This window comes from Callithrix jacchus, chromosome 6 (assembly GCF_049354715.1).
Source record: "Callithrix jacchus isolate 240 chromosome 6, calJac240_pri, whole genome shotgun sequence".
In the NCBI taxonomy this organism is placed as follows: Eukaryota; Metazoa; Chordata; class Mammalia; order Primates; family Cebidae; genus Callithrix; species Callithrix jacchus.
This window is the reverse complement of record NC_133507.1, coordinates 124,076,834-124,090,259: the sequence shown is the minus strand read 5'-3', so window position 1 is coordinate 124,090,259 and position 13,426 is coordinate 124,076,834. Positions and strand designations below refer to the sequence as shown.

At 36.2% G+C, this 13,426-nt stretch overlaps 1 protein-coding gene across 41 annotated transcripts in view; it reads right to left on the bottom strand.

Annotated features, from left to right (window-relative positions):
- Nucleotides 1–13,426, bottom strand: part of CARF (calcium responsive transcription factor) — a 92,968-nt gene that overhangs the window by 34,498 nt on the left and 45,044 nt on the right. For 36 of the 41 annotated variants that reach the window (XR_013519051.1, XR_013519044.1, XR_013519048.1 and 33 more), the window contains 4 exons: nucleotides 9,579–9,699; nucleotides 8,107–8,236; nucleotides 6,785–6,869; nucleotides 1,197–1,386 (listed from right to left, as the gene is read on the bottom strand). Coding sequence is in view for 14 of the 41 variants with exons in the window: in XM_008999235.5 (XP_008997483.4) it covers nucleotides 1,197–1,386; nucleotides 6,785–6,869; nucleotides 8,107–8,236; nucleotides 9,579–9,699 (526 nt within the window). In the remaining 27 variants the exon portion in view is untranslated. Of the gene's footprint in view, nucleotides 1–1,196; nucleotides 1,387–6,784; nucleotides 6,870–8,106; nucleotides 8,237–9,327; nucleotides 9,395–9,578; nucleotides 9,701–13,426 lie in introns of those variants that run through there. The other 5 variants (XR_013519061.1, XR_013519060.1, XR_013519059.1 and 2 more) reach the window with 2 other exon arrangements.

Sequence of the window (13,426 nt, the reverse complement as noted above, 5' to 3'; positions counted from 1 at the left end):
ACTAGAAAGATACACCAAAAATTCATGTAGTAGCTACCTATGGAATGTTAAGGAGATTAGACCTAGGATGGGAAAAAGGAAGGCTACAGGATTTCAAGTTTATTTTTTTAATTTATTAATTCCTTTTTTTAAGACACAGGGTCTTACTCTGTCACCCAGGCTGGAGTGCAGTGGCATGACCACGGTTCACTGGGGCCTCAACCTCCAAGGGTCAAGTGATCCTTCCACCTCAGCCTCCCAAATAGCTGGGACCTCAGGCCCATGCTTCCATGTCCAGTTAATTTATTATTTTTTTGTAAACATTGGGGTCTCCCTATTTTGCCCAGGTAGGTCTCAAACTCCTGGGCTCAAGCAATCCTCTTGCCTTGGCCTCCTAAAGTGCTGGGATTACAGGCGTGAGCCACCAAGTTTAAAAAAAACAAACAAACAAACCCAGCTCATTTATTTTTAATGTCGTATTTCTTTTATAGACTACTGATGAAACTTGGGCAGAAGGGGTTACATTTATGTCATCTTCTCTTAAGTATTTATTTCTCATTAAACCTCAGAGGTCCAGGATGAAACTGCAACTCTTTCACCTAATTTGGTGCCCCCATAATCCTAAAATAAATTGCTTAGTTTTAGATTATTTGGGACTCTAGTTTAAGAGGGTTGCTTGAAACTCTACTCCCTTAGTAAGCACTAACCCAGTGTCTAAGAATGCTGTACATAACACACCTAAAGCTTGAGAACTTTAGTATCAGAATTCTATAATAACTCCAGATTGTATACAAATTCTATACAGTCAACTTCAGAGTTACAAGCTACATAAAATAGACACAAATTTCTCCTACAATATAATTTAAGAAAGAGGCTAAAATATTTAAATTGAAGGGGAAAAAACACAACTGATGTACATATTTAAAATAAAATTGCTCTTTTAATATTTTATTAATAGGTTTAACTACAATTTCAATATTTTATTTTTATTTTATTTTTCAGTATATCAAAAAAGTCTTATTTATTCACTGATATATTAAAATGCAATATTTAATTATATTTACTATAAGTTTTTTTTTAGTTTCATATACATTTTAATCAATTAGCATTCATCTGTCAGCTACCAAAATAAAAATGTATCACCTTAGAAAAATCACATTTTCAAAATGGACTATGGCTGCTGCTGAACCTTTTAAAATAATTCTTTAAAAAAGTACCTGCATTAACAAACGGGATTCCATCATATGGGACATACTGGGATTTCCACATCAAGCGTGTAGCAGGCTTGGCTGGGCTTGGAGACTGACGAGTTCCCCAAACACTCTGTGTTTGCTGCTTGTGAAAGGTTAGGACACTTTCTAATTCAGTCTCACTTACACAGTAGCCACGGTATGAATCTCCAATTTTCTGCATGTGGTAGAAATTAAACAAAATTACTAGCAAATACACTTCATTGCATAATAAATGTAATGAGATGTCTGTTTCAGATGGAAGACTCATCACCTTTCACAAGACAGTATCATTTGTTCCCTCAGATCAATGGTCTATTACAACCACTGGGTCTGATTTGAATTCAACCAGTATCATCAAATAGATATTTTGTAGGTATTTGTTGGGGAATATAATGCCAAACTCATTGCCATACTAGCTTTATCAACTTCTTGTTTGAGAGAAAGAATAGTTAGAAAAGATAACTTACAAGAACATATAATGTGTATCCATTATTTCTGATACTTAAAACTCTATCCTGGATCAAACCAGACCAGCATAAAACTAGCCACAAACTGCTCATTCCCTGTGGGGCTTCCGTTAATAAAATGGATTTTTTTTTTTTGGTGGAGTTGGGTGGGAAGGAGAAAGGAAAGAGGAAGGTAATAAGGAAGGAGGGAGGTAAAGATGGAAAAAAGGAAAGAAGGAAGAGGAAGAAAATGCAGGCAGTAGGAAGGAAGGAAGCCCTGAGATTAATTTTGATAGGATGCCATGCATCTATAAGAAACCGAATGAAAATTGTGATTGATTGACAAAAATGCTATAGAAGAATTTGCTCATTATATCAACATTTTTCTTATAAAGATCCTTCTTTGAGGCCAGGAGTGGTGGCTCACACCTGTAATCCCAGCACTGTGGGAGGCTGAGGCGGGCAGATCACCTGAGGTCAGGAGTTTGAGACCAGCATGGCCAATATAGCAAAACCCATCTCTACTAAAAATATAAAAATTAGCTGGGTGTGGTGGCACTCGCCTGCAGTCTCAGCTACCTGGGAGGCGAAGGCACGAGAACCCCCTGAACCTGGAAGGCAGAGGTTGCAGTGAGCTGAGATTGTGCCACTTACTCCAGCCTGGGCAACAGAGCAAGGCATTGTCTAAATGTCTTTTTTTAAAAAAAAAAAAAGATCCTTCTCTAAGAGAAATTTGTCTGGTCTTAGTACCAAAGATAATTAATGGTTTGCTTATGTATTATGAACATTAGTATAATTTTTAAATCTAACAGGCACAGAATTAGTAACTATATTTCCCCTTTTGAAAAGCAGATACCTAGATTACAGACAAGTATATGTATACATACACACACAGTTGGTTAAGACATGTATTTTTTTAAAACTTCTGTTTTATGTTCCCATTCTTGTCTTTATTGTTTAGCTCCCACTTTTAATTTCTACCTTGCTAATATATTTTACATATTTTGTAAGTTTTCTTAAATTCTTTCTGAAACAAGGAAAGGCATAAATAATGTAAATAAATTGTTATTATCTACACACAACGATTTGAGTATCCCTGTACTAGAGGAGAAACTTTTCCTTTTTTCTTTTTTTTTTGGTAAGAAGTTTCACTCATTGCCCAGGCTGGAGTGCAATGACACAATCTCAGCTTACTGCAACCTCCACCTCCAGGGTTCAAACAATTCTTATGCCTCAGCCTCCTGAGTAGCTGGGATTATAGCCACCATGCTTGGTGAATTTTTATATTTTTAGTAGAGATGGGGTTTTGCCATGTTGACCAGGCTGGTCTTGAACTACTGACCTCAGGTGATCCGCCTGCCATGGCCTCCCAGAGCGCTGGGATTACAGGTGTGAGCCACCACATCTGACCAAGGAGAAACTTTTTCTATACCAACAGAATATATGTTAACTGTGGTCTCTTACAATGAAATGCATAGACCTAGAATTGATTCCATGTATGTTTCCCCCTTAGAGGAAATAAGAAGAGAGATGTGGGCAGAGAAGTCTTGTTCTTCCTCATTAGACTATATATTTTACTTTGGAAGGATACATTTAACAAATAAAGGTATCAAATACTGTTGTGGCTGTACTTTTGGTCATAAGAGTTAAGAGGTAATCTGATGCCAAACAATACATTATCTGAAGTTTCCTCTAAAAATAACGAAAATGCTTATGTTTATATTTTCTGCTAGCCTAGACAACTCCCTATCAAAATATTCACTACAAATAAATGAATATAAATTTTAGCTCTAACACTATAATTTATTTATAAATAGAAGTAATAGAATATATGTCAATAAATAAAAAAATCAGAATAATATAATCAGAGCCATAAATACTTATAAACAGGCTAAACATAAAATTTTAGTACAGTATTGAAATTTGTCCAGTTAATATATTTTTGGTCAAATCAAACATCATTAAATGAGAAATTCAAAAAATAAAAATCATTACTAAACAATATTTTGAACCAAAAGGCAGAAAATATTTCCTCAGCCATTAATCAAAAATTTTGTTTATCACTGATAGAGCTTGGGAGAAAAGAAAGAACCCCTTACTGGTAAAGAAGTGGTTGTTCACCTTGGACAATGATACTCAAGTCTGTTGGATAGTAGTACCCAGTTTCTTACAAGATATATCATGACTTTAGGTAAGCCATACAAGGCAGCATTGTTGTAACATAAGGTGATTTGGTTGCATGATTTTATTAATAAATGCTCTAATACCCATGGCATTCTGTGAGGTTTATAATAATGATTTTTAAAACCCTCATCAGACAATCACAGCAGTAACTTTAGGAAGCCACTAAAAAACTATGACTAACAAAAAGTAGGGGGAGAAAAACCTAAAAATACACACACACATATATGTACTCTACTTAGAAAAGCAACAACGATAATGTCCTAACAAATGTAATATACACAGCACAAAGTTTTCTATTAGAAATTTTCTCAAACTATTAAAATAGAAAGAACATTTTTCTTTCTCTCATTTTAAGATTTGTTTTAAACAATGAAGCATTCTGATAGTTAAATATTTATTACCATCTATGGTTTGTATATAGAATAGGCATGGTCCTTTCCCAAAAAGTCTAATTGTTATGTAACACTGAACAACCCAAGCTAGCAAATCTTTTTTTTTTTTTTTGAAACAGAGTCTTGCTCTGTCATGCAGGCTGGGGTGCAGCAGCATGATCTTGACTCACTCAACCTGTCTCCTAAATTCAAGCAATTCTCCTGCCTCAGCCTCCTGAGTAGCTGGGACTACAGGTGTCCACCACCACACCCAGCTAATTTTTATATTTTAGTATAGACGGGGTTTCGCCATGTTGGCCAGGCTAGTCTCAAACTCCTGACCTCAAGTGATCCACCCACCTTGGCTTCCCAAAGTGCTAGGATTACAGGAGTTAGTAAATAATTAAGAATGACAATTAATACTAAAGAATTTAAAGAGAGAAATAGGTGAAGGCTAAAATAATCATTAGATAATTTATAGAAAAGATATGCAGGACTTCCACTGGGATTTGAAAAATAGTTAGAAATGGCAAGTAGAATGACATATAGGAAAAGGAAATAAAAATTAGTAAAGGGAGAGCTAAAGAAATATTCTGGAGGCCAGGTATGGTGGCCCAAGCCTGTAATCCCAGCACTTTGGGAGGCCGAGGCAGGCAGATCACGAGGTCAAGAGATCAAGCATCCTGGCTAACACTGTGAAACCCCATCTCTACTAAAAATACAAAAAAATTAGCCAGATGTGGTGGCATGTGCCTGTGGTCCCAGCTACTCTGGAGGCTGAGGCGGAAGAATCGCTTGAACTGAGCAGGTGGAGGTTGCAGTGAGCCGAGATTGTGCCACTGCACTCCAGCCTGGTGACAGAGCAAGACTCCGTCTCAAAAAAAAAGAAAGATTCTGGAGTATCTGTCAAAAGTAGGAGGACTAGGCTAACAAGAATGAAGATGAGTTGGAGAAAAGTAGGAAATAAGGTAGGACAATACCAGATTATGAAAGGCATTGAAAGCTACCTACGGTGGCTAAATTATGTGGAAAAAAATAACAAGACTTATTGGGCACTGAAAAAAGACAATTAAAATAATCTTCAAATACAAGTAGTTTTAGAAAAATGCACATTAGGGACAAGAAACAGGAGAGTCAAAGGGAAGGCTATTCCTGTAATCAAGCACAACAGGACAAAGGTCTATGGAAAAATGGACCAAAAAGAAAAAGATATTTTAAAGGAAAAACTAAAAGAACCTGTTGACTACTGCTGGGCATAGTGGCTCATGCCTGTAATCCCAGCACTTTGGAAGGCTGAGGTGGGCAGATCACTTGAGGTCAGGAGTTTGAGACCAGCCTGGCCAACACAGCAAAACCCCCTCTCTACTAAAAATACAAAAATTAGCTGGGTGTGGTGGCACACCTAAGTAGCCTGAGCTACTCAAGAGGCTGAGGGAGGAGAATTGCTTGAACCTGGGAGCCGGAAGTTGCAGTGAGCTGAGGTCGTGCCACCACACTCAAGTCTATGTGACAGAGGGAGACTCCATCTCGAAAAGAAAAGAAAAGAAAAATCTGGTGACTACCTAAAATGTGGGAAAGGAAAAAATTAGTATAAAACTTTATGCCTGGCTATCTAAGGAAATGGTACTTGTCGTTACACAAACACGGAATTTCAGAAGTGGAGCTAGTTGTCACATGGTAGATGATTTCAGTATGGGATATGGTGAATTTGAGGTAGAATTCAAATAAGCCTTCAGGCAAGTAGCAGATATCCGGGACAAGAGGAAGGAAGAATTCAAAAACTGGTGGCCAGGCATGGTGGCTTACACCTGTAATACCAGAACTTTGCGAATTCGAGGTGGGTGGATCACCTGAAGTCAGGAGTTCGAGACCAGTCTGGCCAACATAGTGAAACCCTACCTCTGCTAAAAATACAAACATTAGCCAGGTGTGGTGGCACACACCTGTAATCCCGGCTACTCAGTTGGCTGAGGCACAAGAATTGCTTGAATCCAGGAGGCAGAGGTTGCAGTGGGCTGAGATTGCACCACTGCACTCCAGTCTGGGGGAAACAGTGAACTCTGTTTGAATAAACAAACAAACAAACAAACAAACAAACAACAAACTGGTGATATAGACTTGGACATCATTTTCATAGATGTGAGTTGACAGTCAACAAAGTAGGTAAGTGCTCCAAAAGATGACATACAGAGAAAGAAGACAAGGTCAGTAAGTGAGGCTTGAAGAATTTTCTACTGATAATATGAAAAAAAAAAAATAAGTAGAAGCAAAGAAAGAGAAGAAATAGTTGAAAAGTAAATAGCAGAGAACATGATAATGAAGTTTCATGAACTACGAGGGAAGAGTTGCAAGAGAAGAAATGATGGTAAAATGTTAAGAGGTTTATATAACCTCTGCTTTAACAGCTTAGAATCTCTAAGAATTAAAGAATCAATGAGATCAGATTTAACGTAAACACAAACAAAATATTGTAAATATAGCCTATATTAGTTGTATTCAAAAGTGGCATTTGGGAATGAACTGTGGTTATAACCAGTTGGGTAATTTTAGGTAACGATTATTTTTAACTCACCTCACAGCTCCTGAGACGGCAGGCCCATATAGGTGTGTTAGAGGAAAGTGGCTGAAGAGGCGCCAGAAGAGGTTCTTCCAGCATTCTGGGATAGGGGAGAAATATATATAAACATGCAGTTCAATGAACACACAAAACGCATTCAATTGCTTTATCTTCTTAGTATCAAAGATAATATATTGAGGTCATCAATAAGAGATTTGAATAATAACTACAGATTGATCTGATAGGTATTTTAGTTATCATTTTCTGTAACCATTACTATTTTATTAACTGCTAAGTCAAAGACCTAAGTTTCTTCTTCCAGGTACATGTAGTCCCAAAAAATTCAACTGTTTTACATATCTCTCCCAAAGCTTATTTTGTACTCTTATTATATAACTGTTTTCATTTATCAAAAAAATGATAAATTTGACTAGTTGAAAGTATTATTATGTGTCACTTCTTGGCCTTTTGGCTAAGATCAAGTGAAAAGTAACATTATGAAGTTCTAAGATTAAATGTCAAAATACTGTCTTAATTCAAAAATACTTTTATGGAACAATTAAAATAATATAAACCATGTACATGGTTTTATCACAGTTTTATTTTAAAGGAAAAACAAAAACTGAAATAAAAGTTAGCAAAAAAAATTTTAAACATTTTACCACAGAGGAATTCTACGCATAAAAATGTTATTAAACAATTTAAAAATTTTAGGAACTATAATGACTGTTACTTTATTCTAAAAAGTCTGTTAGTGTCAGATTAAATAAACAAATAAAATTTTCATACTGCTTCAAAAGATGACAAATGTCACTGAGGAAAAGTGGCGCTTCTGACATTTATGGCTTCCAAAGTAGCCTCCATATTACCAAGATGACTTAAAATAACTAAAGATATATTTGATGATAGTACCTTCTGTTTTTCGATCTTCTCCATATTCAGCCAGCTTTAAATGTGATAATCAGTAAAAAGATTTCCGGCCGGGCGTGGTGGCTCAAGCCTATAATCCCAGCACTTTGGGAGGCCGAGGCGGGTGGATCACGAGGTCAACAGATCGAGACCATCCTGGTCAACATGGTGAAACCCCATCTCTACTCAAAATACAAAAAATTAGCTGGGCATGGTGGCGCGTGCCTGTAATCCCAGCTACTCAGGAGGCTAAGGCAGGAGAACTGCCTGAACCCAGGAGGCAGAGGTTGCAGTGAGGAAGATCGCGCCATTGCACTCTAGCCTGGGTAACAAGAGCGAAACTCCGTCTCAAAAACAAACAAACAAATAAACAAAAAAGATTTCCAAGGTGATATTAAGAGATGAGCTCCTCTTTCCCATGGACTCACCTGGTTACTGACTTTTTGGGCAATGTGAAGGATGACTGTGGATGAAGAATGTAATTGCTAGGATTGTCTGCTAGAGTATCCACGCTTACAGTTGATAAGTTTCTGTCACTAGGTTTCTCTTCAGGGACATCTCAACAACAAAAACAAGAACAAAGTAACATCAGTATCTTGAATAAGACCATAAGAATATACCTAACTAAAGCTTACGTATTTGTAATAGGTAAGGAAAATTTATGCTTTGCTGAGAATAAAGGAATAATGCTTTATTGAGAATTTCTCTGGTATTTGTTTACTTTAAATCATAATACTATTGTAATTTCATAATTAAGTTTTAGAATTTATATTGAATAGACAGGATATAAAAGTAGTAGAAATAATTGTATATTAAGAGTTCTGTAAATATATAGGAAAATGTAAAACTAAGTTTGTTTATATACTGTGCTCATGTTTTCTGTAAATTATATTTTTCTCTTAAGTCTAAATGACTATTAACAAAGAATGATAATACTAAGGTAAAAATATCTGCCCTAAACCATTAGCTATGAAGAAGCAACAAAACAGTATAGCTCTGAGGTTAGAAAAGAGATTCAAATAGAGGGGAATGGGAGGAAAGCAGAAAAAAAAAAAGAGAACTAACAGGCATATTATCAAACAGGTAAAGAAAGAATATATAAAGAGAAATAAAAAGCATGGTTCTCCTTTCTGAACCTGAAGGGGCCAAGGAAAGAGGAAAAGAGCAAGAAGATAAAAAGGATAGTTCAAAAAAAAAGTAATGAGTAACATGGCTAATAAAAATACTGATAAAGAGGCCAGGTGAGGTGGCTCACACCTGTAATCCCAGCACTTCGGGAGGCCGAGGTGGGCGGATCATGAGGTCAGGAGTTCAAGACCAGCCTAACCAACACAGTGAAACCCCATCTCTGCTAACAATACAAAAATTAGCTGGGCATGGTGGTGTGCGCCTATAATCCCAGCTACTCAGGAGGCTGAGGCAGGAGACTCACTTGAACCTGGGAGGCAGAGGTGGCAGTGAGTGGAGATTGTGCCAATGCATTCCAGCCTGAGTGAGAGTGAGACTTACATCTCAAAAAACAAACAAATAAATAAATTAAAATTGTTAAAGATATAAATAAAAATGTCTGTAGCTATTAGCACTATATTCTTGCTATTGTTGCTGTTATTGTTACTGTTATAATTAAGAAGAATTTATTTTATGCTCACTGGTCATTTGGGAGGAAGCAGGAATCAACCAGCTTCATAGAATTCCAAAATGAAATAGACAGCTAACCTAGACAGGAGTTGAAAAACGAACTTTGAATTTATTTGGGCCAGGAACTGTTTTCTAATTATTCAATTCATAATCTTTTACCTTAAAGAGATCAATGTTAGCACTGACTTACACGAGGTGATTTTTCTAAAATATTTATGTTTTAAAAACACCTTCAAATCCCCTATATCCCATTGCTACTCACCCCGAGTACTATTCACATCCACAAGCTGCCCCTGCGGTATAATCACTTGTGCCATTCCTGTCTGGGTAGATGGAATTACACGAAGTACCTGTCCATTTTCTGATGGGCTGGCAATGATCATCTTGGAAGCATTAGAAAAAAAAAATCAAATGCACATGCTTACACTGATTTAACAAAAATTATTAGTTAAATAAATTACTAAACACATACCTAGCTCTATGGTGGATTCTATGATTTTCCCCATTTTATAGATGAAAACATTGAGGCAGATAAACATTTTTTCCAAGGTCTCACAACTGATAAGCAGTAAAGCCAGGATTAAAAACAGGCACTTTGACCCTAATCCTAGGGTCTTAACCATCAGCAGTCTTAATCATTACACATGCATGAAGTCTAATTACTTGGTAGTCTGAATTAGTCTGTCTGGACTTAATACATTTACCTTTTGCCAATTAGTGTATTATTCATGCATGTTTCACCTATTTGTGTGGCTATCATTTGTCTTATGGTTAAAGTCATTTTCACTAGTTTAAAAATGGTAACTTATTAAATGCCTAAATTACATAGGATTTATGTTTGTATTTCAGCATTTATATATAGCTTCTACAGTTCATAAAGAATACTACAGCGTGCCCCAAAAGTCTGAAAACACAGGGAAAATAGTATATTTATTGTACTTTTTTCAGTTTAACAACTGAACCCACTCCTTCAAATTTAGAGGACTATCAACTAAAAAGGCATATGAAGTTGAAGAAAAACTTTTGGGCCTATCATTTGAAAGTATAACTGATACAGTATTTGAAATTAAGTTTATCTGATGCTTCCAAGACTTTTTGGACATCATATAAATTTTATTACTCTCCTATTGACACAGTCTTACAGTTTTATCCAAAGTTTCCTGTCCTTTTTAGTGCAGGTAATAATCCTTAATCATTCCAACCCACTTTCCCAGACTCCCCTTTTGCTAGGTAAAACATGAAAATATTGCTGATGCTTGACAGATTATAGTTCATGCCTGTAATCCCAGTACTTTGGGAGGCCAAGGCAAGGATCACTTGAACCCAGGAGTTTGAACTTGGGCTACCTGTCTTTACAAAAAAAAATTTAAAAATCAAAAAAAAAATTAAAAATCAGCTAAATGATGGCATGTGCCTGTTGCTACTTTGAAGGCTCAGGTGGGAGGATCACTTGAACCTGGGAGGTCAAGGCTGCAGTGAGCCATGATCATGCTGCTGTACTCCAACCTGAGTGACAGAGCAAAACTTTGTCTTGAAAAAGAAAAGGGCATTTTCAAAAATGCAAACATAAATTTGAAAAAATTTAAAAAAGATTAAATGTTGGGAGAAAAAACTTCAACAAACTAGAATGCTTTAAATATTAATATATAATAAACAGTTTCTAGAAATTAAGAATGAGAACTGTTTCCTTCCTTCCCCCAATGTTTAACAAGTTTCTTGAGATAAAAATATCCTGCCATAACACGTAACTTTAGCATGAAATAGCAACTTTAAACTCTGATGACAACTGCTTACACATGCTAAGTGCATACTAAGTGGCAGGACTTTGAATGCATTACTTCATTTAATCCTCATCACATGTATATCAAGTATATGCATTTTATAAATGAGGAAACTGTCACACAGAGGTTACGAAACTCATTCAAGGTTACACAGAGCTATTTAGTGGTAGGCTATAATTTAAGCAATCTGACTCCTTTAAACCTTCCCTCTGTACTGCCTCCCAATATTTGACAATGCTACTTAATCTAAAAAGAAAAATGACAAAAACAAAACAACATAAAACACCCTGCTGGACATTAACAGGCAACAGTAATAATATTGTTTTAAATTCTTTACCCCTTATAATGACATTGAATATCTGTGAAAAAATATATATATATATATTTAACTTTAAGGATTGGGGAAAGGAAAAATACTCTATTCATTCTTAGAAAATGAGTGCTGTGGTTATTTTTAAATCCAAATTAAACAAAATTAAGTTGTTATAAGTTATTCAATCATATTTAAAATTCATAATTAAGACTGGTATGTAGAAATATCCTCTTAATTTTGAAACTATGTTTCCCAAGCACAGAAGAGAAGAGTCTCATTTATTTTCTCACTTCTTAGCTTATTCTCCCTGGTACCTAAGAAACTATTTTCAATTAATATAATCTGACAGTGATAATATTACTTTTCCTATTTTTAAAAAACCAGCTAATTACCTTTAATCTGTGCAATGAAAGCAAACATGGTTTTGATGAGTCATCTGCTACAACACATTCTACTTCAGGCAGACCATGAAAATTATCAGAAAACTTTAGCTGAGTAGTCTTTTACCTGCTGGGCTCTTTGTGTACAATATTTCTAATAAACCCAAAAGACCAATTCAGCTTCACTCCAAAAACCTCTTCATCCATTGCAGATTCACTCACTACAGAATCTTTATTAATAACTTTTATATAAAAAGTCATATTGGGCTAGGCATGGTGGCTCACACATGTAATCCCAGCACTTTGGGAGACCAAGGCAGGTAGATAAACTGAGGTTAGGAGTTCCAGACTTGCCTGGCCAACATAAGAAACTCCGTCTCCACTAAAAATACAAAATTTAACTGGGCATGGTGGCGGGCAACTAATCCCAGCTACTCAGGAGGCTGAGGCAGAAGAATCGCTTGAATCAGGGAGGCAGAGGTTGCAGTGAGCCAAGATCATGCCATTGCACTCCAGCCTGGGTGAGAGAGCAAGACTCCATCTCAAAGGAAAAAAAAAAAGTCATATTGAAAGAAAAGGAAGGTATATTTCTTTCAAAAAGCTCCATTTGGCTGATGGCAGTGGTATGTCTCTGTAGTTCTAGCTACTGTGGAGACTATGACTGTGCCACTGCATTTAAGCCTAGATAACAGAGTGAGACATACCTCTTAAAAATAATAAATTAATTAAAATAAATTAAGAAAAACAAAATGCTTAGCTACAAACCCACAGCCAACATCATAGTAAATGGGCAAAACCTGGAAGCATTCTCCTTGAAAACCAGCACAAGAAAAGGATGCTCTCTCTCACCATTCCTATTTTTTTTTCACCACTCCTATTTAACACATTATTGGAAGTCCTAGCCAAATCAATCAGGCAAGAGAAAGAAATAAAGGCCATCCAGGTAGGAAGAGAGGAAGGTGAACTATCTTTGTTTGCATACAACATGATTCTATTTAGAAAACCCCATATTCTCAGTCCAAAAGCTCCTCCAGAAGATAAACAACTTCAGCAAAGTTTCAGGATACAAAATCAATGTACAAAAATCTCTAGCATTCCAATATACCAACAACCACCAAGACAGCCAAATCAGGAAGGGAATCCCATTCACAATTGCCACAAAAAGAATAAAATACCTAGGAATACAGAAAGGTGAAAAAATCTCTATAATAGGAATAAAAGGCTTGCAAAAATTAGCTGGGCATCCTGTAATCCCAACTACCCAGGAGGCTGATGCAGGAGAACTGCTTGAACCTGGAAGGCAGAGGTGCAGTGAGCTGAGACTACGATCATACCACAGTACTCCAGCTTGGGTGACAGAGCGAAACTCCATTTCAAAAAAAAAAAAAAAAAAATTACAGAAGCCTGCTCAAATAAATCAGAGAAGATACAAACAAATAGAAAAAAAATCCACGCTCATGGATAGGAAGAATCAATATCATTAAAATGGCCATACTGCCCAAAGCAATTCACAGATTCAATGCTTTTCCTATCAAACTACCAATAGCATTCTTCACAGAACTAGAAAAAACTATTTTAAAATTCATACGGAACCAAAAAAGAGCCCAAATAGCTAAGGTGACCCTAAGCAAAAAGT